The sequence below is a fragment of the Podarcis erhardii genome, assembly GCF_964252035.2.
Source record: "Podarcis erhardii genome assembly, chromosome: Z".
Classification (NCBI taxonomy): domain Eukaryota; kingdom Metazoa; phylum Chordata; class Lepidosauria; order Squamata; family Lacertidae; genus Podarcis; species Podarcis erhardii.
In genome coordinates, this window is record NC_138504.1 from 42,593,860 (window position 1) to 42,618,856 (window position 24,997).

Consider the following 24,997-nt stretch of genomic DNA (forward strand, 5'->3'; position numbering starts at 1 on the left):
GGGTAATCATTTTTTGTGGTCCTGCTGAACTATTCATAGGGAGGCAAGACTGTTCTCTGACAGCTAATATTGGTCATTCTCAGGTGTCTTTGGGGAGGGGTAATGGAGGCTGCCACCCCCAGAGAACACAGTGTCCAACAAAATATATGGTAACAGGATGAAGGGTATCCCCCAAATTTCAGAGCATTTAAATCTTCTTGGATAATTTCCAGCTCAGTCTTATAGCTTTCATGTGTTTTATTGTGGAAAGGAGGGGGTGGAGGGAATGTGAGGGCAAGATTCCATGTGTCTTAAAGTTTCTTTGGCTTTTTTAAATAAAAAAATACCTTTTGTGTCTATTTAAGGGGTTGACCGGGAGCCAGGGCCCTCAAGGACCCCCTGGGGACCATGTAAGTGGCTTTGCTTTCCCCACCTGAAATAAATGTTCAGTGAAATGAAAGTAATAGCAATGGACAGAGCACTCTGTTTCTGATTAATGTCAGTGTCACATGTGTTCTGTGCTAAATCCATCCTGTCCTGTTTCCACCTCAGTCTTCTTTTTTAAAATAAAAGACATGAAAATCGGCATCAACTTTTATCAACTTCCCTACCCATCACAAGATATTAATTTTTGTATACGTTATCCCTAAAATATGCATTTATACACACATAATTTTATCCTAAAATATGCATTTTATTAAAGCCAAGGAGCAATGATATCATTCTGATTCGTCTGGGATAGGGAGGCAGGAATCTGTCAATTTCATTTTTTCTCAGATCCCTGTTTTTCCAATCTTCAACTCAACTTCCTACATTTCAGGATCAGTATGCAATTAGGTGATCCTCCCCGCCCCCCACTAAATTTTGTCAGTATTTGAAAAGTTCCATCTTAACCCCAAAGCAATGGCTTGGTTGAAAATTCAGCCCCACTGAGGAATAGACCAGGCATAGGTAAACTCGGCCCTCCAGATGTTTTGGGACTACAACTCCTATAATCCACATCTAACAGGACCAGTGGTCAGGGATGATGGGAGTTGTAGTCCCAAAAGATCTGGAGGGCCAAGTTTGCCTATGCCTGGAATAAACAAAGAGGAGAGTGCAATTCAAAAGACTGATTTGCCGAGGCATGAATGGGGCCTCTCAGCCTGGCCCTCAGCCCTCTCCCTATATTTCACACCCATCTCCTCATGAATCTGCCCAACACCCTTCATGATGCTTCAGTCTGTCAGCTGGAATGCGTTCTTGAACCCTGGTGATACCTCTTGCTTGCTTGCCTGGATGAAGCCTGGAGAGAGATGTATGCACACATGGATGCTACTGACTCTTCTGTGATTGGAATGTACAAAAGTATGAGTTGCATTTGCTATTCCACCTATTTTTTACTCTTGCCCCTTCCACCACTGGCCTGGAAGGTTTACCTCAAGGGGCTGGAGCCCTTGGGTTGAAAAAGGGCTCCCCACTCCTTCACTAAAGGCTGACCAGGTCATGCTACTGCCTGTTCTCAACGACCCTCTCATTTTAACCTTTACTTTTCCAGGGGAGCAAAGGACCAAAGGGAATAAAAGGGGATCTGGGACCCAAAGGTGACCAGGTATGGTAACATCTCGTGCCCAGGGATGTGTAGCAGTTATTCCAGTGCAAGATTCCCTTTTTGATATTGTTGCATGCTCCCTACTCCCCTGAGCAAGAAACAAATGCATTGTACGCTGAAAGTATCTGATTCCTGTCCTCAGCCAGCTGAAGAAAGGCCTCTGCTTGGGTCCCTGGAGAACAGCTATAAGTCACAGTGGTGGCTGGTGCCCATTGGGACTGGTAGGATGCCAGGCAGGGAAACCAATAGTAGGTGGTGCCAGAGCCAATGATTGGCAGAACCACCTCTTCACTAGTTGTAAGTGGCAGGCAGGTGAGAGCAGACTGAGGATTGTAGGGCTTTGCCAGCCTCTACTGAAGAGTCCCCAATCCTGGGCTACATAGACAAAAATTATATGACCTGATGTAAGGCAGGCAGGGGCATACCTAGGAGTTGTGTAAGTTGCCCCCCCCCAATGGTGCAGGCACAGGGGAAAAGAAAAATTACATCTCTCCCCCTTGTTCAGAGTGGCTAGCAGCCCACCCACCCACCCATCTGTGTGCTCCCCAGGCCACACTTCTGTTGCTCTGGGTGGCCAGTCAAGGAACACAGAATCCTATGGGCACCTCAGCAGAGGAATCTGGTCTGGGCAGTTGCAACAGCAGGAGGCCCTCCCCAGTTGGCCGGCAGTGCTATTAGAAGTGTAAACGGAGTGCCCAGCAGGGCTCAGAGGGAAGAATGACTGAGAGATTGGCCGAGAGTTGCAGAAAGAGAAAAAAGGAAGGGGGGGGACAGGGAGGCAGAAGGGAAAGCAGTGAGTGGAGGGAGGGAGGGAGGGAGGGAGGGAGGGAGGCAGATGGACCAACAGAGGAGGAGGAAGTGGAGGATATGGAAGAGGAACACAGCAGACCCAACCCTGATGGTCACAGAGGAAGTCACTGGTGGAATGAAAAAGGCAACAAAAGCTAACTTTTTGAGTTTCTGGTCTATGGTCTCTCCTGGCTTCACTGGTGCTGATGAAGTTCCTTGCCAAGGGTGCAAGGAAGCCTAGGTATGCCTCCAAAGGCAGCATTATGATGACTGCTGCTGCTGCTACCAATACAGCATGGATGTTTTGCACATGAGCCATACATTTATGATGAAGCAAAGGAATGGTATAGTTCAGAGGCAGACATTGGTAATATGGCACCGTGAGCAAGGACAGAATTGCCCCCCTCCCCTATTTCTTATTTTCACAATTCCTTTTAGTACAGCTGCTATTATTTTGCATCCCCTCAGCTCAGCACCCTGTGGGGAGGGGACTGCCTGCACTGCCCTAAATCTGGCACTGTATAGTTAAATATAATCCTGATGTTTGCTGCTCCTAAACCTCCACAAATGATTTAGGTCTCCCAATTTCCTCTTTTTCAGGATACGTTTGGCCTCCAAGGGACCAGGGGACTTCCAGGGGTTCGAGGTGCTTCAGGGCTTCCAGGGTTTCCAGGGCCCAAAGGAGCAGCTGGACCTCAGGGACCTGAAGTAAGGAAGGGTTTTTTTGTTTTGTTTTATTAAGTATTTAACCCTCCTAGGGCAGCAAACAACAAAGCAGCAAAACAATTTCATTTTTATTTTTTAAGAAAAGCATTTAAAAACCACTGAACATGCTTAAAAGCAATCTAATATATCTCCACAGCTAATCAAGATTGCAGGGAACACTATATTTCAGTACCAGCCAAACCTATTTAAGAAGTTCTGGAAGGGGAGCCATACTCATCTGCTTGCAGCAAAACCAGACAAGAGTATTGTGGAACCATTAAATATATATATATTTGCCCTGCCATTGGCCATGCTGATGGGTGCTGATGGGAGTTGTAGTTCAGCAACATCTGGAGGACCATAGGTTCCTCCACACCTGCTTAAGATTCCCAGGGATTTATTTGCCACAGAAACTTGCGTGGTCTAGAGACCATTTTGCTAGAGTGGCTAGATCAGTGTTTATTAATGCACACCTACATCTAGGGCTAGGAACGCGGGTGCCACTGTGGGTGAAACCACAGAGCCTAGGGCTTGCTGATCAGAAGGTCAGCAGTTTGAATCCCCGTGACGGGGTGAGCTCCTGTTGCTCGGTCCCTGCTCCTGCCAACCTAGCAGTTCGAAAGCACGTCAAAGTCCAAGTAGATAAATAGGTACCACTCTGGCGGGGAGGTAAATAGCGTTTCCGTGCGCTGCTCTGGTTTGCTAGAAGTGGCTTAGTCATGCTGGCCACATGACCCGGAAGCTGTACGCCAGCTCCCTTGGCCAATAAAGCGAGATGAGCACCGCAACCCCAGAGTCGGCCATGACTGGACCTAATGGTCACGAGTTCATTTACCTTTACATCTAGGGCTGAGGGGGAAACACAGAGAAGTAAAGTTAAGACTCGAAAAAAATGAGCAAGTGATAGGAACTGAAATTGAGAGATTTGCTCATCCCTACATTCCGCACAATCCTAACTCAATCTTAACTCAAGGGTAAGTCCTAGTGGACTTAAGTGGGGCTTACTTCCAGGTAAGTGGAATCAGGATTCCAGCTTTAGTTGCTACCTGGTACTCAATCCTCTGCATTCTCCCATGCATCTCCCATATATTCACAGAGAATAACAATGACATAAGAGGTCCCCCTACTGGTGACTTTCAGGGGATTCAAGAAATCAAGGTAGACACACACACACATACACACAGCCTTACTGCTTCCACATACCTGAGCTAAAATGTTTGGTCCCCAATTTGCAAAATTAATATATTCACATATTCATAACTGGAAGAACAAGAGAGTCCTGCAACAAAATGTTGCAGTGTATTCTAATGTCCTAAAAGGGATGTTAATATTCAGGGTCCCGACCAATCTGCAAGCCAGCCATTTAAAGGCAAGCCTACCTAATTTTCACTTCCAAAACCAATGCACCAATCACACCCATGAAATTTGCACTTCTCTGAATTTTGCAGTTCGGTTCTCCAGCAAAGTAGCATGTACCGACAAATGAATTTGCTAGTGTAAAGCATGCATTTAAATGTGTTCTAGTTAGTAAATGCGTCTATTAGGAAAAAAATCATACAAAAATATGTTTGAGAGAAATTTTCCACTCAAAGGCTGGTGAATTTTCCTATGGACTTTTTTTTTTTTTTAGTGCAAATCAATATGTAGAGAACTGAACTTAAGATGGAGGCAGGGGGAGAGAAATTGGGAGAAATCAAATCAAAATTTATTACACCTGTTTTGCAAAAGTCTAGGAAAGAATTGGAATACCATAGTTTAAAACTACTGCTAGAGGACAAGAATCCCAAGACTACATTAAATGTAGCTAAATTCTGTGCGTCTGCAATCAATCGCAGGAAACAAGTGGTATCCCATAATGACTAAACCCCTAAATGTTAATTACAGGGGGCACGCTAACAATTAATTTTTAATTTTTATATTAAAATCCTTGTTATATTCATATTGTTTCTTGTATTTTTGATAATTTTTATGATCTGTGATATTGTGTGTGTTGACGCTGGTCTGTGACCGTATTAATAAATTCATTCATTCATTCATTCAAAATGGGCAGGTTTGCCCATCCTTAGTCTGAGCTACTTTCCATCCAGTCCAAATAAGCTGTTCCAACGTGGTTTGCGGTGATGAGTGTTGACTGAATGTTTTTGTCATTCCAGGGAGAGGAAGGGCAACTTGGTCCCCCTGGTCAAAATGGCACAGAAGGTGCAAAGGTTAGTCTAAACCTCTGTAGTTATCTGTGCTCTTGCTTAATAGTTATAATAAATCCTTCCTTAGCAGGTTCCTGAGACTGCTTGCTGGAATTGGACCCTTGCCAGGGACTCAAGTGTGTGGTCTTGAGCAGGTTTGACCCTTGATCTGTTTTCCATTAGCAAAAGGAGGATAGCAGTGAACAGGGTTGCTGTGACGTCAGATGAGCTGCCCCAGGGAAAGCATTCCAGAGGCTCGGAGCCATGGCAGAAAAGGCCCATTCTTTTTTTTTAATAAATTTTTTATTAGGAATTACAACATAACATTTTATCAATAAAGCATATCATCCTCATTCCCCCCTCCATTTTCCCCTCCCCCTTCCCAAAATATAAAAACCCCACCCTTCTACACACCCCTCCCCAGGCTTCCCTCAGTTCCTCTCTCTGGTTTTTCCATACTTCTAATTCTCTGCATGTTATAAAATCCTAAAAATCCTTAACCTATCTGTCTATATGTTGTTAATAATAAATTTGTGAAAGTTTATTCAAAACCTGCCAAGGAGTCCAGTTCATTTTGTTGTTTCTTTAAATACTTTGTAAAAGGTTCCCATTCTTCTTTTTAATACTAATGATATATATCTTTTAAATCAAGAGATCTGAGTGTTGATCTTCTGGCTCTAACCTGGGATTTAGTCCTGACTTAAAAGGGGGGCGGGGTGTCTGTAAGGAATTCAACTTTGCATGAAATAACAGAATTTTCTCTCTAATCCACAGGGCAATCGGGGTCCAGATGGTGCAAAAGGAAGGCCAGGACAACGAGGAAAGCGGGTATGTCTCATGCCTGAAGTACCTAATTTTCCCTCAGGGTGGGGGAGGGTTTCACACAAAGGGTTAGTGGGAATGTTGAAAATATGTGAGGGATTTCAGGTATTGCTTTCACTCTGGTTTTACAAGTAATGTGCCCTACATAGCACAGAAGCTTTCTCCCACCAAATCAGCCTTGAGAATTTATGGCAGGGGCATAGCTGTCAACTTTTCCCTTTTCTTGCGAGGAATCCTATTCGGAATAAGGGAATTTCCCTTTAAAAAAGGGAAACGTTGACAGCTATGGGTGAGGGGACCAGAGGACCTGGTGTGGGCAGCGGGAGTGGGTTGACTGCAATCCTCCAGGCCTCTTTGTAGCTTTCAGGATTCTCCCTAGTTAACACCCCACACGGGCCCTACTTTGAACCCACGTTTAGTGTTTTTATTTCTGACTAGAATATGGCCTTGGACTCTGATCACCATCCTGGTTGTCCTCCTCTTGACATGCTCCCAATGGTCAGTGGCGTAGCGTGGGTTGTCAGCACCCGGGGCAAGGCAAGTGATTTGCGCCCCCTAACCCGTGGATTTGCGCCCCCTAACCCGTGGATTTGCCCTAACCCCAGAAGTTGCGCCCGGTGCGGCCGGCCCCCCCTGCACCCCCCACGCTACGCCACTGCCAATGGTCAATGTCCTTCTTTAAAATGTGGTGCCCATGTCTTGACAAAGTACTCCAGATATGTGACGTTCCCACCAAAGAAAGAAACTGAGATAGCAATCAAATAACAACACCAGCATTCTTGTGTTTGGTGGAACATTTTGTGTTGACTAATACCCAAACAGCAATGCATTGGTGGCTCAAGAGCACATGGAATCAGAAGCCACCTGGGTATGTTGACTGATTAATGAGGAAAAAGACTTTCTTCAGACCACTTTTGGTTTCTCTCCAGGGCCGGATGGGCCAGCATGGGCTTGTTGGAATGCCAGGACCCCCAGTAAGTAATAGGATTCTTATTGTGACTAGCCTCAATCATGCCAACTTTGCTACTGAGGTTCAGAGAACAGTGAATGACAAGGGAGAAAACCTTTTCAGTGGTGGCTCCCCATCTGTGGAATGCTCTCCCCATAGAGGACTGCCTGGTGCTGTCATTTGTCCTTCTTTTGGCACCAGGTGGCAAAATATCTGAATGTCATAATATCTCTTAGACTTGCAGTGTTTGTAAGTGTTGTGAAGGGTGGGGTGATATAAAAAATCAATCCTCCAGCCAGACTGGCAATATCCCCTCACTCACACAGTTTAGGATATTCCTGCATTCTTCAGCAGAGGTTCTTTTCATTCAGCAAAGTGACTGGCTAATGTATATGTCAAACAAAGCTTTAAATTAAAGAAAACTGTAACACAATAGCATACTGTCTGAGAGAAACTAAAACAGCATCATGAGGCAAGAATGAAGCAAGAGTGACAGTTGATCTCTTTAACCGAACACCTGAAGGGAGGGGCCAATTCCAGAGCATAATACACAAGCCCTGCCCACCAGATGCCAGACATTCTACTATTCAAATTAGGCCCCAGTGTTTTTCTAACAGTTAGCTCTTGTCACCTTTGTTAATCTAAGACAGTGATTATTTGTGTGTTTTTAGCACTTTTTTTTAATTTTGTAAAGTAAAAAAAAAAAAGGAACAGAACTGATTTGGTACCATAACATAGTACTTATAGTGACAGCATGTGCAATAGGCAAGCTATCACAAAACACAGGTACACTTCAGGGTGGAGTAAAATTATAAACAGTTATCTTTAACTAGTATGTATATAACTCCTCCCAATCATTATATGACTTATTTTGGAGGTTGTAGTAAATGTCTATCTTTGTTAACATATGATGTAAATGGCTACCATATTACATCAAGTTTACCTTTCTTAGCAATTCCTCTAGCTACTCAATTTGATATGTCTGTTGTGATATGTATGTTTGCGTGTCTGTGTGTTTTGTACTTCCCTTTAATGGTTGGCTGGCTGTAAATAAATATTTGATTGATTGATTGATTGATTGATTTGCTTTAAGCACTCTGCAAAACTTAAGTAATATTGTTATGCATTCTCTGCTCCCTTCCATATATTTCTTCCAGGGCTTACGAGGTGTTCCTGGGATTGATGGTCCAGAAGGAAAGCCTGGTACACAGGTTCCCATTCTATACTACCTACTTTGCTATCCTTTTGACTTGATCTGGCCCTTGCTGTGCTAGGCAGGATCTGGGGTTCATTTGCTTGAATAAGGGTGGATGGTCTGTATCCAGCCCAAGTCAATTCCATGCGTATTCATTCATAAGTCCATTCTGTATCAATCTGCACTTTGAAAAAAAGTAAAGAAAGTTACATTGGGGGTTTCTTTTTCAAGCCAAGTTATACTCAAAGTAGTAAATCCATTTGAATTAATGCACCTAAGTTAGTCATGCCCATTAACTTCAGTGGGTCTTCTCTGACTATGACTAGTACCGAATGTAACCCATTTTTTAAGAAAGCATTTCCCCCACAAAATACACATTTTTGTATGGTAAGAGTAGCTCCACCCACTTTTTGCCTCTGGCCCTGTCTGCCACTAGAAAGAAGATTCCACCTAAACATTAGGAAGAACTTCCTGACAGTAAGAGCTGTTCGACAGTGGAATTTGCTGCCAAGGAGTGTGGTGGAGTCTCCTTCTTTGGAGGTCTTTAAGCAGAGGCTTGACAACCATATATCAGGAGTGCTCTGATGGTGTTTCCTGCTTGGCAGGGGGTTGGACTCGATGGCCCTTGTGGTCTCTTCCAACTCTATGATTCTATGATTCTATGACCCTGGGAAGGCTGTCCATCAGGGAATGCAGCCCTCAGGCTGAAAAAGATACCGTACCTTCTGCTCACACCTCTAGCAGCAGTGCATTTCCCCCAGTAATTTTGGAACTTGCATCTAGTTATAGTACGTTTTAAATTGCTTTGGTGTGCCGCATGAGAAACCATTAATAAATGAAATATAAAACGCTGTTGCTGTTCTTAAGCATCCCTGCATAGCTTCTGCCCTTGGGTAGTAGGTCAGAATGTGGAATAGAAGTCTTCATGCCATCTTAGCAGCAGAGCATCTCTCTGCATGCAGAAATTCCCAGGTTCAGTCCCTGACATCATATCTAGATAGGACTGGGAATGACCCCTGTCTGAAACCCTGGAGAGCAGATGTAGACAATATTGAGCTAGATAGACTCGTGGCATGATTCAGTCTAAGACAGCTTCCTATGTTCAGTGGCAGACCTACGTTTTGGGAGCCCTGAAGCTTGAACTGTTATGGGGGCCCCTTTGCAACCAGCAACAAGGTCTGGGTAACCATCATTATCTTCTTCAACAGGTTTGTTTACAACAGTCTTTACAACATCTGGGCTACTGACTTGTTGAAATATATGCACACACACACAAAACAATCAATTTTCAGTCATGCAACTAAAATAACACCCAGGCTTCCACAACCTCAGCCCTCCAGATGTTTTGAGACTACAGTTCCCATCATCCCTGACCACTGGTCCTGCTAGCTAGGGACCATGATGGGAGTTGTAGGCCAAAAACATCTGGAGGGCCGAGGTTGAGGAAGCCTGCACTAGACCCATTTTTTTAAAAAAACTGGAGCCCTCTGAGATTAGGGGCCCTGAAGCTAAAGCTTCATTAGTTTCATAGTAGATCTGCCCCTGCCTATGTTCCTATCCTTAATGTTGTTTTAACTTTTCCTGCAGGGTGTTGTTGGTGCCGTGGGGAGCTCTGATCAACACGGTCTGACTGTGAGTAGAAGTGTGTGTGTGTGTGTGTGTGTGTGTGTGGTGATTCCGAGCTTTTCCACCAACACCAAACAGAGTTATCTGGTCCTCCCAAGCTGCAACAGTCGTAGTACATTGTTTGGCTACATACCATCAAAACTCCAGGTGTCATTTGCCCTGCAGTCTCCTTGGGGGCCAGTAATTGCCTTGCCAGATCAGAAATCGCTTGCCAAAGGCTGTTTTTTGTTGGTGCAGGCAGGCTTGCTACTGTCTGGTGGGAATGCTGAATGGATCAACCATCCTGAGAGGGAGGGATGAAAAGACCACCCCCGGGCACTGCTCCAGCTTTACTTTTCACCCCCCAACCCTGCCCCAGTATGATCTACCATTAACAGCCCCATGACGTTTTCATATGTTAACGTTGCTTATTCTGTTCTACTTCAGTTGTCGCAAGGGCAGGACATAGTGATCACTGCTTCATCCCCATCACCTAAATTGGTATTACATGCAATGAATCCACAGCTAGCTGCCAGCCATCCTTTCTGCCCTGTGTCCATCTGTAACAAAACTTCTCTCCTGCTGCTAGTAATGCCTGCAGTGTTTTTATTTGCTCTCCTCCTATTTTCAGGGCTTTGTGGGCTTTCAAGGTGACAGGGGACATGATGGACCTCCTGGATCAATGGTAAATGGAGTCTCCTACTATGTGTGGATACAGAAATGTGCAAAAGCTCTCTGAAGCTTGCCTGTGGGAAATGAAGCATCAAGTTGTTGTTGTTGTTGTTGTTGTTGTTGTTGTTGTTGTTGTTGTTGTTGTTGTTATATTTATATACCACCTTTCCTCCAAGGAGCTCAAGGTGGTATACATGGTGCTCCCCCCTTCCATTTTACCTTCACAAGAACCTGTAAGGTAGGTTAGGTTAAGAGACGGTGACTGGCCCAAGGTCAGCCATTGAGCTTCATGGCTGAACGGAGATTTGAATTCAGGTCTCCACTGTCCTAACCCAACAGCCTAACCACTATGCCACACTGTAGCCAATAGAAGAGGTTGTGGTGTGTGTTTGGTTGCAGTTTTTGTATGGTGTCCCAACAGCTTTTCTGTTTTCAATGTGCCCATGATCCCTAAAAGTGTGATGAGCTTTGTACTGGAGGGGGGAACTGTGCAGAGTCAAAATCTGAGGGTTGTAGAGGGGACCTCTCCAACTTTGCTGGCTCTCTTCAGGGGATGGACCCTCTTCTCCACTCTTCGATGGTACCCCTAGAAGGTACCCCTAGAAGGTTTCCATCTCTACAAAAAGTAATGAAGCTGCTCCATTAGCTTTGTTGCCAGTACCACACCCAATTTAAGGTGTTAACACTGACCTGAAGAAACACATTTGGCCTCAAATGGCAGAAGGAGACCTTCTCTGATCTTAAACTGCCCAGGTGTTAGGATCAGCAGAGTAGGTCCCATTTGTAGTTTTGCCACGCGCTTTGCTTCAAAGAATGGTGGCACACAAAAGGGCCTTATTTTCAGTGGCCCCCACATGGTGGTATGATCTCTCCTCTGTAGCGTATTCTGCACCATCACTTGCATGCTGTACAATGATTGGTCAGAAGATGGACCTCTTTACCCAGGCCTTTGTTTGAGTAGTCTTCTCTCCACCGTTGTTACTGTGCAGAGTGGTGAATGTCTTGCCCAAGAATCCTGCAAAACTAGAGCTGGCACCGGTGACAGTTCATTGGTGCTCCCAGTGTTATGCATCACCAAAGTCAGCAGGTAGTTTTTCATTGCTTGGAAAGCCCGATTGCTTGGCTAAGCCCCAGATTATGCCCTCTGGAGAAAAACTTCCATCTATTACCGTATTTTTCGCCCTATAGGATGCACTTTTCCCCCTCAAAAAATGAAGGGGAAATGTGTGTGCATCCTATGGGGCGAATGCAGGCTTTCGCTGAAGCCTGGAGAGTGAGAGGGGTCGGTGCGCACAGACCCCTCTCGCTCTCCAGGCTTCGCGGACCTCTCCGCAAGCAGCGGGAGCGCTCCCGCTGCTTGCGGAGAGTTGCCTGCATGCCGAAGCCTGCGCGCTGAGCTCAGCGCATCCAGGCTTCACGGACCTCTCCGCAAGTGGCGGGAGCACTCCCGCTGCTTGAGGAGAGGTGCCTGCATGCCGAAGCCTGCGCGCACTGAGCTCAGCGCGTCCAGGCTTCGCGGACCTCTCCGCAAGCGGCGGGAGCGCTCCCGCTGCTTGCGGAGAGGTGCCTGCATGCGGAAGCCTGCGCGCGCTGAGCTCAGCGTTTCCAGGCTTCGCGGACCTCTCCGCAAGTGGCGGGAGCGCTCCCGCTGCTTGCGGAGATGTGCCTGCATGTGGAAGCCTGCGCGCGCTGAGCTCAGCATGTACAGGCTTCGCGGACCTCTCCGCAAGCGGCGGGAGCCAGCTCTGGGCTCCCACGGCTTGCAGAGAGCTGCCTGTTTGGGGACTGGGGTCGGGGGAAGCTCCAGCCTCCCCCGCCCCAGCCCCGCGTCTGGGGGGGGGGAATCATTTGTTTCCCTTTATTTCCCCCCCAAAAAACTAGGTGCGCCTTATGGGACGGTGCGTCCTATAGGGCGAAAAATACGGTAATTATCCAGCCTAGCACTTGTTTTGATGACTTCTCTTTCTGAACAGGGCTGTCCCGGAAAAACAGGGGTCAACGGAGAACCAGGTTCACCAGGACTAAGGGTAAGAGCTGATAAAAATAGATTAAATCTATTCAGATTTTATTCTCTCTGTATTATTTTGTCACACCCTTCATCCCAAAGGACAGTGCAATTAGACCAGGTAAAAACAGTTAACAATAAATTTCTAAAAGCAGTTAAACACCAGTTGATAACTTCTAAAAGCAATCACTTTCTATCAAATCTAATAATTTCAGGGCTGTCATGAGCAGTACCTTTTATTTTTCAAAATGCCTGGACACATAGGAATGTTTTAAAATTCCTTCTATGAAAGTTATTAATGCAGAAACTAACAATGATTCAAGACAATGATTTGAGTTTCTGGGTTTATCTTTTCTTTCCCCCCCCCTCCCATTCCAGGGCCTTCCTGGCAAACCTGGTCTAGAGGGGCTGCAAGGGATTGTTGGCATCAATGTAAGTGTTGGCTCTTACCCAGAGAAGGGATGAGAGACATTAAGTTCACTCCACATTTAAATGGGAGCTTAACTAAGATTGTTGAGTTGTAAGCAACCCTAAGCGCTATATTAGTCCAACCCTCTGCAATACAGGAATCACAGCTTCAGAACCCCTGACAGATGACCATCCAACCTGTTTAAAAACATCTAATGAAGGGGAGTCCACCACCTTCTGAAGGAGTCTGTTCTGCTGTTGAACAGCTCTTACCATTGGAAAGTTTTTCCTGATGTTTAGTCGGAATCTCTCTTTTTTTGTAAGTTGAATCCATTGGTTCGGGTCCCACCATCTGGAACAGCAGAAAACAAGCTTGCTACTTCTTCCATGTGATAGTCCTTCAGATATCTGAAGATGGCTGTCATGTCACCTCAACCATTCCTCACAAGGCTTTGTTTCCAGACCCTTGATCATTTTCGTTGTCCTCCTCTGCACGTGTTCCAGTTTATCATCAGCCTTCTTAAATTGTGGTGCCCAGTATTGGACACAGGACTCCAGGTGGGGCCTGACCAAGGCAGAATAGAGCAGTAGTATCACCCCTCTTGCTCTGGACACTATACTTCTGTTGATGCAGCCTAGGGTTTCATTAGCTTTTTCTGCTGATGCATCACACTGTTGACTGTGTGTTAAGCTTGTGGTATACTAAGATCCCCAGATCCTTTTCACATGTAATGGAGGGCTTATTAACTTGACAAGTGTTGTTAAACCCTTACATTCCAGGGCTATCCAGGATCATTTGGCGACAGAGGAAAGCCTGGTCCCAGGGGCAAAAAGGTAGGGGCTGTCAGAACATTTGGCATCAGGAGATTAAATGTTTTCCAGGGCCAAGCAACATTACTATTTATTTATTTATGCAGATTCAGCGGCGTAGCGTGGGTTGTCAGCACCCGGGGCAAGGCAAGTAATTTGCGCCCCCTAACCCGGGGCAAGGCAAGTAACTTGCGCCCCCTAACCTGCCGCCACTGCCAGCTTCTTCTTGCTGCTGCCTGGGCTGGGGTATTTACGGTAAGGTAGCCACGGCGGCAGTGGCGGGTCCGTGTCAAGTGATCTGAGGTGAGTTGCTGCTGGCGCTGCCGCCCAAACGACGCCACTTGCCCGGAGGAGGAGGAGGGCAGAGAGGCGAGGAAAATGCAACATGGCCCAGCAGCTGCAGCAGCAGCAGTGATGGCAGGGCTGTGAGGAGGGGCTGCCTGGCGCGGCCTCCGCGGCCCTGATGCGCGGGGACCGCAGCGAGCGCTGAGAGCTGCTGCCTGGCGGATGCCTTCAGCCCGGACGCACGCACAGCTCGTCGGTTCCGCGAGACATGGGGCTCTGCTACAGCCTGCGCCCGAGGCTCTTCGGCGACTCCGGAGGCGGCGAGCACGCCCCCCCCCAGATGTTGCGCCCGGTACGGCTGGCCCCCCTGCACCCCCCACGCTACGCCACTGTGCAGATTTATGAATTGTTCCATAGCCAGAAGCCGTCCAAGCAGAGCAGAATAAAATCAAATGGTATATGATACAAAAGATGCAGACCCTAAAAATGAGGTAAAATTTAAAAGACACAGATTCTTAATAACAATATGAAATACAAAGATACAAAGTGCCGTACTTTTCCGTGTATAAGACGCCCCCATGTATAAGGTGCCCCCTATTAAGAAAATGGGGAGAGATGGCACAGAGTTGTTGAGCTTTTTTGTGGAAGATTGCTCAGAATTGTTCGGCTTTTTTTAGGGGGGAATGCCAAAAATAGCTCAGGCGCACACGTCACAAAATCCGCTTCTCGTCTGTCCCCTCACTGGCAGAAGCTGCCAATCGCCCGCCCAATTCTCACAGCATCAAAACCACCCATTGACACAGCGACCAATAACACGCACAATAGCCACTGGCAGCCGTGGCAACAACCAAAGAAACGTCCACCCTATGCACTACCTATGTATAAGACGACCCCCATTTTTAGCAGGATTTTTACAGAAAATAAACTAGTCTTATACACGGAAAAGTACGGTATCTACAAGCAATAAAACCATTTCTAAAAATTGTTCAATTAATATTCCATAAATGATTGTGTGGTTTTAAACAAATACGTCGCCGGCTACTGCTTAGTGATTAAGATGCTAAGTACCTATCTTAACCTCAGCTGGTAGCTTATTCCAGAGGGCTAGAGCTGCAACACTAAATAGCATTGTGCATACTATTTTAAAATGTGATTAGGACATATCGCCTCTCTTTCTTAACAATAAGCAGCTGTGGAGAGTGTGGGATCTGCGCTGGAACACAGGGAGATTGTTCCCTATGTGTCGTATGCAAACACTGACCTCATTTGAGGCAAGCCTTGTGCAGGGCTCAGGCTGAATGATGATGAGGAGCAGTGCTCCAGTGTTGCTTCAGCAACAGCTAAGCGTAGACTGAGCCCAATATAGGAGCAAATAGTTCTGTCTCAGTCATAAGAGCTACCAATAATAAATTGGGCCTTTGCCCAGCCTTCTCCAACACTCTTTCACTCTAATGGAGTGGAGGAGGCTCTGGTTGTACTGGTACTTCTGTGATGGCATCCTCTGAGTCAGGGGGAATAGCAGTGTGATTTCCTTGGGCCTGAGGGGGCATTGCTACCGGGCCACCTCTTCTGGAAGTGTTTTTTTGTAGCATTGTATGTAATTCTTCTGAGCAAGAATCCACAATCTCATCTCCTAATGAAGGGGAATTAGATCCCAGGGTTGTGACACCATGGAAATTTCCTAACGAGCTATCCCTCTTCCCCAACATGCTATTTGCTCACAAAAAACCCTACTTACCATATTTTTCCATGAATAAGACTAGGGTTTTTTAAACAAAAAAATTAGGTTTAAAATTGGGGTTTGTCTTATACACAGGTAGTGCTGAGCACTGGCGGAGAAAGAGGAGTGGGGGGGGAGCGCACTGCCCCAGGCCGGACCACCCCAGTGGGGTGCCATTGCGGTTGCCCCACTGCCCACACTGGGCACCATGCCCCTGCAGGCGGCTTGCCACGCCCCCAGGACATGTCCTAGCCCCTCCCCTGCCTGCTCTCCGCAACCCCCCCCCCCAGTTCCAGAGCATGAAGCTCCGCCACAGGTGCTGAGGGGTGTTTTCTTAATTTGGAGTCCCCCAAAATATACATGGGGGCGTCTTATACACAGAAAAATATGGTACATCTATTGTCAGCAGGTATTAGTGAGATCTGTGTGCATTTGTGCATGCACTAACCGTATGGGGGGCCCATACTACCACTGATGGTGCTGCTACTGTATGCAAGGAAGTGATCTCATAGTAAACCATGCCTTCTGGTCCTCTCTTCTCTCTACTCCCCCCCCCACCACCACCTTTTGCCATCTTTGCAGGGAGAGCCTGGAATGCGAGGCCCCACTGGATTTCCAGGAATATCTGGTTCCAAAGTGAGTGTCATTTTCTGCTGTGCTCCCTTACTCCTAAATGGTTGGGGGCACCTTCTGTTTTGTGGGCAGGGTGGTCCCTCCCCTTACCTGGCCAATCCCCTGGCAATGCCTCCCCAGGTGGAATTGGGCCATTAGCTGAGGTAGGTGGAGATCTCCAGGTATCCAGCCTGGGGAGGGTGAAGCCAGCCCAAACTACCGGGAGCCACACTGGGATCTGGGGGGCTGCGTGCGACCATGCAAAAAGACGCGCCCCCCATTTGATGTGGGGAGAGGTCATTCTCCTGAAAACCAGTTTTGGGGAAGCCACACACAAGGGGAGAGGGCTCTTGTGCTCGGGTTCTGCTTGTGGGTTTCCCCATAGGCATCTGGTTGGACAGTATGAGGACAGGATACTAATGGGCCATTGGCCTGATCCAGCAAGGTTTCTACTTATGTTCTTAACTTCCCCAATTCTATTGGGCTACATTGGGATCAACTGGGAGACAGAGTTCGTTTGCAGGGTTAGAGAGTCCATTCCCTCCAACATTTTCCCAATGAAAATAGGGATGTCCCACTCCAGAATGATAATTTTACTATTTATACCCCACACATCTTACTGGGTTGCCCCAGCCACTCTGGGCAACTTCCAACATATATAAAAACATAATAAAACATTAAACATTAAGAAACCTCTATAAAGGATTGCCTTCAGATGGCTCGGTGGTCGGATAACTCCATACCCTCCAACATTTCTCCTGTGAAAATAGGGACATCCTAAGGAAAAGTGGGATGTTCCGGGATCAAATCAGAAACCGGAATAGTTTCTCTAAATCAGGGGTCAGCAGCCTAAGGCCCATGGACCAGAAGTGGCCTGCGGAGGTCATTTGACCGGCCTACAAACCGCCCCCGAACCAAGTTACCCACTTGCGCGCTGCGCTAAACCGGCACAGCGTGGCAGAGGACTTGCTTCCGCGTTGCCAGAAATCGCATTTGTGCAGATGCCGAAAATTGCGGGCGCACGCACTTGCGTGCAATCTGGCTCACAAAGGGATCTCTGTGGGACTGATCCAGCCCAGGCAAGATAAACCTTGCTGACCCCTGCTCTAAACCAGGGACATCCCTGGAAAAAAGGGACACTTGGAGGGTCTGAGAGTCCTGAGTGGTCACTTGGCAGCAGAGGGGTTTTTTTACCTTGTTTGGCTTTTCTCCCTACATAGGGTCCACCAGGGCCATCTGGGATGAAAGGCCTTCCTGGCCCACAGGTATGTTCCCCTCCTCACAAAGTTTTCATCTCCTTTTTTTAAAAAGTAACATCTATTTTATTTTATTTTATTATTATTTTACTCCATTCCATCATACATAAGTTGACCTGCTCACCCTTACACTAATCCTGATCACCTGGGCCTGCATAATGTGTGCCTTTGTGTGAAATCATAGCTGTGGGTGAGAGCATGTCTCTACACTAAGGGCGGCTAAACTATGGCCTTCCAGGTGCAACTGAACTATGACTCCCATAGTCCCTGGCCATTGGCTGATGGCAATTGGAGTCCCAAAACATATGGAGAGCCAGCCCCCACAGTTGTAGTTTTAATAAAGGAGAATGAAATCCTTTTCTTCTTATTCTTTGTGACCAAAACAGACCTAAAACGGCAGGTAAGTGATTGGATCTTTCAGCAGTGTGGGTGGGGTGGGCAGAGTCAGAGCTGTGGCACCTGCAGAAAAGTTCCCACTTTACTCTCACTGCCACTGTGCATATCAACATGCCAATTTCTACTGATTAGCCACATTATTATTATTAACAGTCATTCATCACTTACTGCAGAAAATGCCTCAAAGCAACCTGCAGTTATTTAAAAAAAAACCATACAAATGCAAATGCAATATTATAAAAACATACAACCTATTCCACCTTACTAAAAAATAAACACCACAACATTATCCTGCTAAAAGTGCTCATTCTGCAGTACCCTACCCTAGTCAAAGATGAGCATGAAAACTAGAGGCTAGAGTATGAAAAGATGATGTCCGCCCTCTGCAGGAATAACCTTCTCATTTCTTTCAGGGCAGAATGGGAGATGTGGGCCCCAGGGGATTTCCTGGAATCTTGGTAAGCATATGGTTACCTGAGCATGGACAGGAGCTCACTTAGCCCTGATCCTGCCATGACCCTTCCCACAGTCTTGGCAAGGAAGAAGGGGATTTCTGCCATCCACATCTCTTTATGAGCTTGCAAATGAAAATGTTCTTCTCTTCCTTTATGAAATGTGCTTGTGCACCCTGATTTTTCCCACCTAGAAATGTTTTTTCCTTCTCCATAGGGACTTCCTGGTCTACATGGACAAAATGGCATGCCAGGAAAGCCAGGACTATCAGGAGAGGCGGGGTCCATTGGTCCAGTGGGAATGACTGGTCCACCAGGGTGCCCGGTATGTACACATACGTATCTGTGCCTGGATGCTACGTGTTTTGGAGCTTGGTGGCAGCTCCAGGTTCAGTGGGGGTAAGAGGGTCTTCTTAGCCAGGCAGGACTGAAGGGATATCAGCATCAAGGTGTGCCCAGATGGCTTGTGTAAACAAGCCAACCCCTTTGTCCCATAGAGAAAATAATCGCCGGTCTCTCTGTGCTGTGAATGAAGGATAGTTTCACTGTTACGTATGCCAAGGACGGAAAGCCCTGGCTTGGGGGCCAAAAGCAGTTCCCCAAGCCTCTTGAGATTCTCCCCAGACTGCACCCCTCACCAGCCCTGCTTCACATCCTACTTGAGTGTTTTTACCTGGCTAGAATGGCACCCTTGATAATGCCTGGATGGAAGACAGAGATGAGTGAGTGTATTTCTAGAAAATAACCTTCTACACTAGTGCGTATATGCACTGATTTAAGTGATTGCCTCAGGTTTTCCTGATATAACTATTACCATCAATAACCTGTAAAGGGGGCAGGGAGCATGAGAAGGAAGCACAATTAAAATAACAACAAGAAATTCATCTGCTATTTCCATGATTTAATTTTAGACATTTTCCTGAGTTTATCCTGGTAGGTAGGTGGAGCAGCAGATTATCATCATACAAAACAATCCTAATATACAACTTGTCCTTGTCCTTAAGTGTAAACTGCGTACTGTCTTTACAGGGAAGAGATGGGCCAGCAGGTCTAGGGGGACCCACTGGAGAGAAAGGAGAAAAGGTAAGTTAAGGGTGGAAGTAAGAGGATCTCACCCACACACTGGTCTTCCAAGGTTGCTACATGTCAAAGAGCTAAAGGCATTCTTTTGTTCTCGTAAGAGCTGGAATACTGAAAGATCATCTCATCCCCTGTGTACACAACTGATCCCTGTGTTGTGCAGGAGAGCATACTCTGCAAATGCTATCCTTTCAGGAGGTCCTTTCCACACAATGTTGGACTTCTGGTGTCATGTTAGAACTTAGAACTCCCTCCCATTGCATGTCAGACAGGCACCTTCTCTGTTGCCCTTTTGGCACCTGCTAAATACATCCCACTTTCTATATATACCTTCTGAAATATTTATACCAGTAGGTGTCAGTGTTGGATTTGAATTGCTTGCCTGGAAATGCCTGGGATTGAACCTGGAGTTTTCTTGCGTGCCAACTAGATACTCTACCACTAAGCTGTGGGCTTCCCCAGTCTGAGCAGCACTGCTCTGTGTAAACCCATCTTTTGCAGCCTATATTGCTGAATACCCTTTTTTCTTTAGGGTGCCTCCGGAGGCCCTGGTTCAGCTGGTGTCAGTGGGCTGGATGGAGAGCAGGTATGGAAATATAGTAGAATGCATCCTCTTCCCTCTCTTTTTTGGTTTCTGTCAGGTGCTGTCCTGCTTACAATGCTAGAAACTGGATGGAGATGTATTAAAAAATACCTAAAGAGAACTCTGGGAATTGGAACTCTGTGAAGGGAATTCTGGTGATGGTGGTGTCCTAGCAACTCTCAGCACCTTTAAACTACAGTGGTGCAGATGGGGCCTCGTTATTCTACACACAAACATGCAAACACATTAACTTCAGTTCTCCCATTGCAAAAGAGTCTGCACGAAAATTTGTATCCATTTTCATGCAGCTTTTTCCTAATGTGAGTATTTTTTTGTACATAGTTTTGGCTAATATAAGCATTCTGACAAGCAATTTCCCTCTTTCAGAATGCAATTTCATATATGTGATTGCACTCTGATAGACAGAACTTGCTTGTCAAAATGCTTATACTAGCCAAAAGTGTCTCACTTTTATATATTCGACACACACATTTTTGTACATATCTTCTAGAGGAAAATTCTGTGTTGCAAAATGCAGGAGTGTGGATTTCAAATGAGAACTGTGTCTTGTTTGCAACATGCAAATCCAGGAATATCTGGGGAATAAATTTATCCTCTATCCTTAATCCATACCGAAACCTTGTGAAATCCACCAGCCTGTGATATTTGTGCTCTCCTTTTTCTATGTGCATGTACAGAGTGCAGGATTATTATTGTGTGTTTCTTTTCCCTCTAGGGTGTCCCAGGCATACCTGGAGTGGAAGGTCAACCTGGGTTAAAAGGGGAACAGGTGAGTGCTAACAAGTTTTCTCTTGAACCACCTGGGTTTTGAGAATCTTAAAATTCAGAGGATGTTGCTCTTGTTCTATAGGAAGAAGCTTGATTAGCATTCCTCCACCCGTGGGACTCCCATTTGCCAAATTCATTCATCTGCTCAAAGGTTCTTGTGGCTACAGTTGAGAAAAGGTTGCAGTATTTGGGACTTTTTAGTTTAGAGAACTAATGACATGATAGATGTTTATAGAATTATGCATGGCATGGAGAAAGTGGACAGAGAAGCACGTTCTTCCCTCTCTCATAACACTAGAACACTAGAACTTGTGGACATCCAATGAAGCTGAATATTGGAATATTCAGTTGTGAGCCAGTGTGGTGTAGTGGTTCAGAGCGGTGGACTCGTAATCTGGTGAACCGGGTTCGCTTCCCCGCTCCTCCACATGCAGCTGCTGGGTGACCTCGTGCCAGTCACACTTATTTGAAGTCTCTCAGCCCCACTCACCTCACAGAGTGTTTGTTGTGGGGGAGGAAGGGAAAGGAGATTGTTAGCCACTTTGAGACTCATTAAGGTAGTGATAAAGCGGGATATCAAATCCAAACTCTTCTTCTTCTTCCTTTTCATACAGCTCATAGTTAAACAATGGAACTCACTCCCACAGGAGGCAGTATTGGCCACCAACCTGGATGGCTCTAAAAGAGGACTGGACAAATACCATACCATCTATGGTAGTAGCCACAGATGGCTCTGCTCTCCCTCCGCAGTCAGAGGCAGCAATGATTCTATGAAAGGGCTGAACTCCTCAATGCCTTCTTTGCCTCAGTCTTCTCCGATAAAGAAAACAATGCCCGACCTGAAGAATTTGGAGCAAATGATTCAGCAGAGGAAACACAGCCCAGAATAACTAAGGAGATAGTACAAGAATACTTGGCTAGTTTAGATGTATTCAAGTCTCCAGGGCCAGATGAGCTGCATCCAAGAGTATTAAAAGAACTGGCAGATGTGATCTCAGAACCACTGGCAGTCATCTTTGAGAATTCCTGGAGAACAGGCGAAGTCCCGGCAGACTGGAGGAGGGCAAATGTTGTCCCTATTTTCAAAAAGGGGAAAAGAGAGGACCCAAATAATTACCGCCCAGTCAGTCTGACATCAATACCAGGGAAGATTCTGGAGCAGATCATTAAGCAAACAATCTGTGAGCACCTAGAAAGGAATGCTGTGATCACCAATAGTCAGCATGGATTTCTGAAAAATAAGTCATGTCAGACTAACCTGATCTCGTTTTTTGACAGAATTACAAGCCTGGTAGATGAAGGGAACGCAGTGGATGTAGCCTACCTTGATTTCAGCAAGGCATTTGACAAGGTGCCCCATGATATTCTTGTAAAGAAGCTGGTAAAATGCGGTCTTGACTATGCTACCACTCAGTGGATTGGTAACTGGCTGACTGACCGAACCCAAAGGGTGCTCATCAATGGTTCCTCTTCATCCTGGAGAAGAGTGACTAGTGGGGTGCCACAGGGTTCTGTCTTGGGCCCGGTCTTATTCAACATCTTTATCAACGACTTGGATGATGGACTCAAGGGCATCCTGATCAAATTTGCAGATGACACCAAACTGGGGGGGGGGTGGCTAACACCCCAGAGGACAGGATCACACTTCAAAACGACCTTGACAGATTAGAGAACTGGGCCAAAACAAACAAGATGAATTTTAATAGGGAGAAATGTAAAGTATTGCACTTGGGCAAAAAAAATGAGAGGTACAAATACAAGATGGGTGACACCTGGCTTGAGAGCAGTACATGTGAAAAGGATCTAGGAGTCTTGGTTGACCACAAACTTGACATGAGCCAACAGTGTGACGCAGCAGCTAAAAAAGCCAATGCAATTCTGGGCTGCATCAATAGGAGTATTGCATCTAGATCAAGGGAAGTAATAGTGCCACTGTATTCTGCTCTGGTCAGACCTCACCTGGAGTACTGTGTCCAGTTCTGGGCACCACAGTTCAAGAAGGACACTGACAAACTGGAACGTGTCCAGAGGAGGGCAACCAAAATGGTCAAAGGCCTGGAAACGATGCCTTATGAGGAACGGCTAAGGGAGCTGGGCATGTTTAGCCTGGAGAAGAGGAGGTTAAGGGGTGATATGATAGCCATGTTCAAATATATAAAAGGATGTCACATAGAGGAGGGAGAAAGGTTGTTTTCTGCTGCTCCAGAGAAGCGGACACGGAGCAATGGTTCCAAACTACAAGAAAGAAGATTCCACCTAAACATTAGGAAGAACTTCCTGACAGTAAGAGCTGTTCGACAGTGGAATTTGCTGCCAAGGAATGTGGTGGAGTCTCCTTCTTTGGAGGTCTTTAAGCAGAGGCTTGACAACCATATGTCAGGAGTGCTCTGATGGTGTTTCCTGCTTGGCAGGGGGTTGGACTCGATGGCCCTTGTGGTCTCTTCCAACTCTATGATTCTATGATTCTATGATTCTATGATTCTATGCTTCTGAATACCAGTTGCTAAAAGCCACAGAAGGGGAGGGTGCTGCTGCGCTTTGTTCCTGCTAGCAGTTTTTTCATGGGCATCAGGTTGGCCAGTGTGAGAATAAGCTCCATAGTTTAATCATGTGCTGCATGAAAAAGTACTTTATTTAATCTGTCCTGATACACTGAGAGTCTGAAGGAAGAACCCTTTGTGGTTTGCAGCTGCGTCCACCATCAGTATACTGTGAGTAAATCCAGACTCAAGTGCAGCTCGTTCTAATGTCATACTTTCTTTTATTATTGCTTTCCAGGGTAACAAAGGAGCCCCAGGGGCCGCAGGTGTTCAAGGTGACATTGGAGAGACTGGAGAGAAGGGCCCAGAAGGGCAGCCTGGTGGATATGGAGAGCTGGGGAAAGAGGTAATCTGCACACAATTCCTTTGAAGTGGGTTTTTCAGGCCAGGTTATCAACAGGAAGGGTGCATTCAGATGTGGGGGATGTTAAAAGGATTTTTTCTGATTGTAATGCTAGACTTTCTGCTCTGTTCTTCAGTACTTCTTTCACATTGCAGGGCCTGTCGCCCTATGGAACTTTGGCTTTTGGACATACCACACCAGTGGCGTAGCGTGGGGGGTGCAGGGGGGGCGGCCGCACTGGGTGCAACATCTGGGGGGGGCGCTCGCACTCGCAGCTCTCTGCCCCTACCTGGCTCACTCTCTCTCTCACTCACTGCAGTGCTGGCTGTGCGAATCCGATCCGAGCCGCCAGTTCGCCGCCCACTGTGGAGGGGGGGTGCCAGGTGTGCGGTGCGGTGTGGAGAGAGGGGGTGCAAATTACTTGCCTTGCCCCGGGTGCTGACAACCCATGCTACGCCACTGTGCCACACTAAATTTAATTCACATCAGTGGGCATGGTGTGACACAAAAAACAGACGCCATTGGCCAGTGTCGTTGGACTCAGTATCCAGGAAGCTGGATTCATGCATGGGGTTGCTGTGGGGAATTCTGAGCACAGGGTTTGATGTTATGGTGCAAAGCCCCTTTCCTAAACAGATGTGCTTCTCTTCTACAGGGTGACGATGGAGACCCTGGAAATCCGGGAGATCCAGGACCAAAGGGAAAAAAGGTGTAGTAGATCTGTCCTGATTTTCCCCTGTCTATCTCCCTCTCACCAATAATCTCTCAGAATGTTTGAGTGGCTTGAGGGTATATTTTCTCTTTCCTTAGAATATACCGTATTTTTTCATCTATAAGATGCCCCCATGTATAAGACGCCCCCTATTTTGGGGGACTCAGATTTAAGAAAATGGGGGAGATGGCTCCGTGTATAAGATGCCCTCTAATTTTTGACATTATTTTTTAGGGGGAAAAACCTAGTCTTGTACATGGAAAAATACAGTACTTAAAACAATATCATGAACCAGCTTGAGCAGAACTGGGTATGATGAAGAGCTGAGACAAAATTGAGAAGTGGGAGGCATATATATATATATTGAAAGCAGTCATTTAAAGCATAGAGTGTTCCATTTTGACCACATTTGCATGTTTATTGCATTTATATTCCATCTTTCCTTCAAGGAATTCAAGGTGGTATACATAGTTCTCTTCCCATTCTGTGTTATCCTTGTGAGGTAGGTTAGATTGA

At 46.2% G+C, this 24,997-nt stretch overlaps 2 protein-coding genes across 4 annotated transcripts in view; one reads left to right on the plus strand and one right to left on the minus strand.

Annotated features, from left to right (window-relative positions):
* Positions 1–24,997, minus strand: part of SLC31A2 (solute carrier family 31 member 2) — an 833,895-nt gene that overhangs the window by 644,693 nt on the left and 164,205 nt on the right. The gene's annotated exons all lie outside the window — the stretch shown is intronic.
* Positions 1–24,997, plus strand: part of LOC309333335 (uncharacterized protein) — a 155,594-nt gene that overhangs the window by 94,002 nt on the left and 36,595 nt on the right. The window contains exons 25-45 of the mRNA XM_081846707.1: positions 345–389; positions 1,517–1,570; positions 2,960–3,067; positions 5,218–5,271; positions 6,022–6,075; positions 6,999–7,043; positions 8,176–8,229; positions 9,801–9,845; positions 10,450–10,503; positions 12,464–12,517; positions 12,874–12,927; positions 13,684–13,737; positions 16,301–16,354; positions 17,551–17,595; positions 18,396–18,440; positions 18,652–18,759; positions 19,464–19,517; positions 20,047–20,100; positions 20,834–20,887; positions 23,665–23,772; positions 24,425–24,478. Of these exons, the coding sequence (XP_081702833.1) occupies positions 345–389; positions 1,517–1,570; positions 2,960–3,067; positions 5,218–5,271; positions 6,022–6,075; positions 6,999–7,043; positions 8,176–8,229; positions 9,801–9,845; positions 10,450–10,503; positions 12,464–12,517; positions 12,874–12,927; positions 13,684–13,737; positions 16,301–16,354; positions 17,551–17,595; positions 18,396–18,440; positions 18,652–18,759; positions 19,464–19,517; positions 20,047–20,100; positions 20,834–20,887; positions 23,665–23,772; positions 24,425–24,478 (1,251 nt within the window). The remainder of the gene's footprint in view (positions 1–344; positions 390–1,516; positions 1,571–2,959; positions 3,068–5,217; positions 5,272–6,021; positions 6,076–6,998; positions 7,044–8,175; positions 8,230–9,800; positions 9,846–10,449; positions 10,504–12,463; positions 12,518–12,873; positions 12,928–13,683; positions 13,738–16,300; positions 16,355–17,550; positions 17,596–18,395; positions 18,441–18,651; positions 18,760–19,463; positions 19,518–20,046; positions 20,101–20,833; positions 20,888–23,664; positions 23,773–24,424; positions 24,479–24,997) is intronic.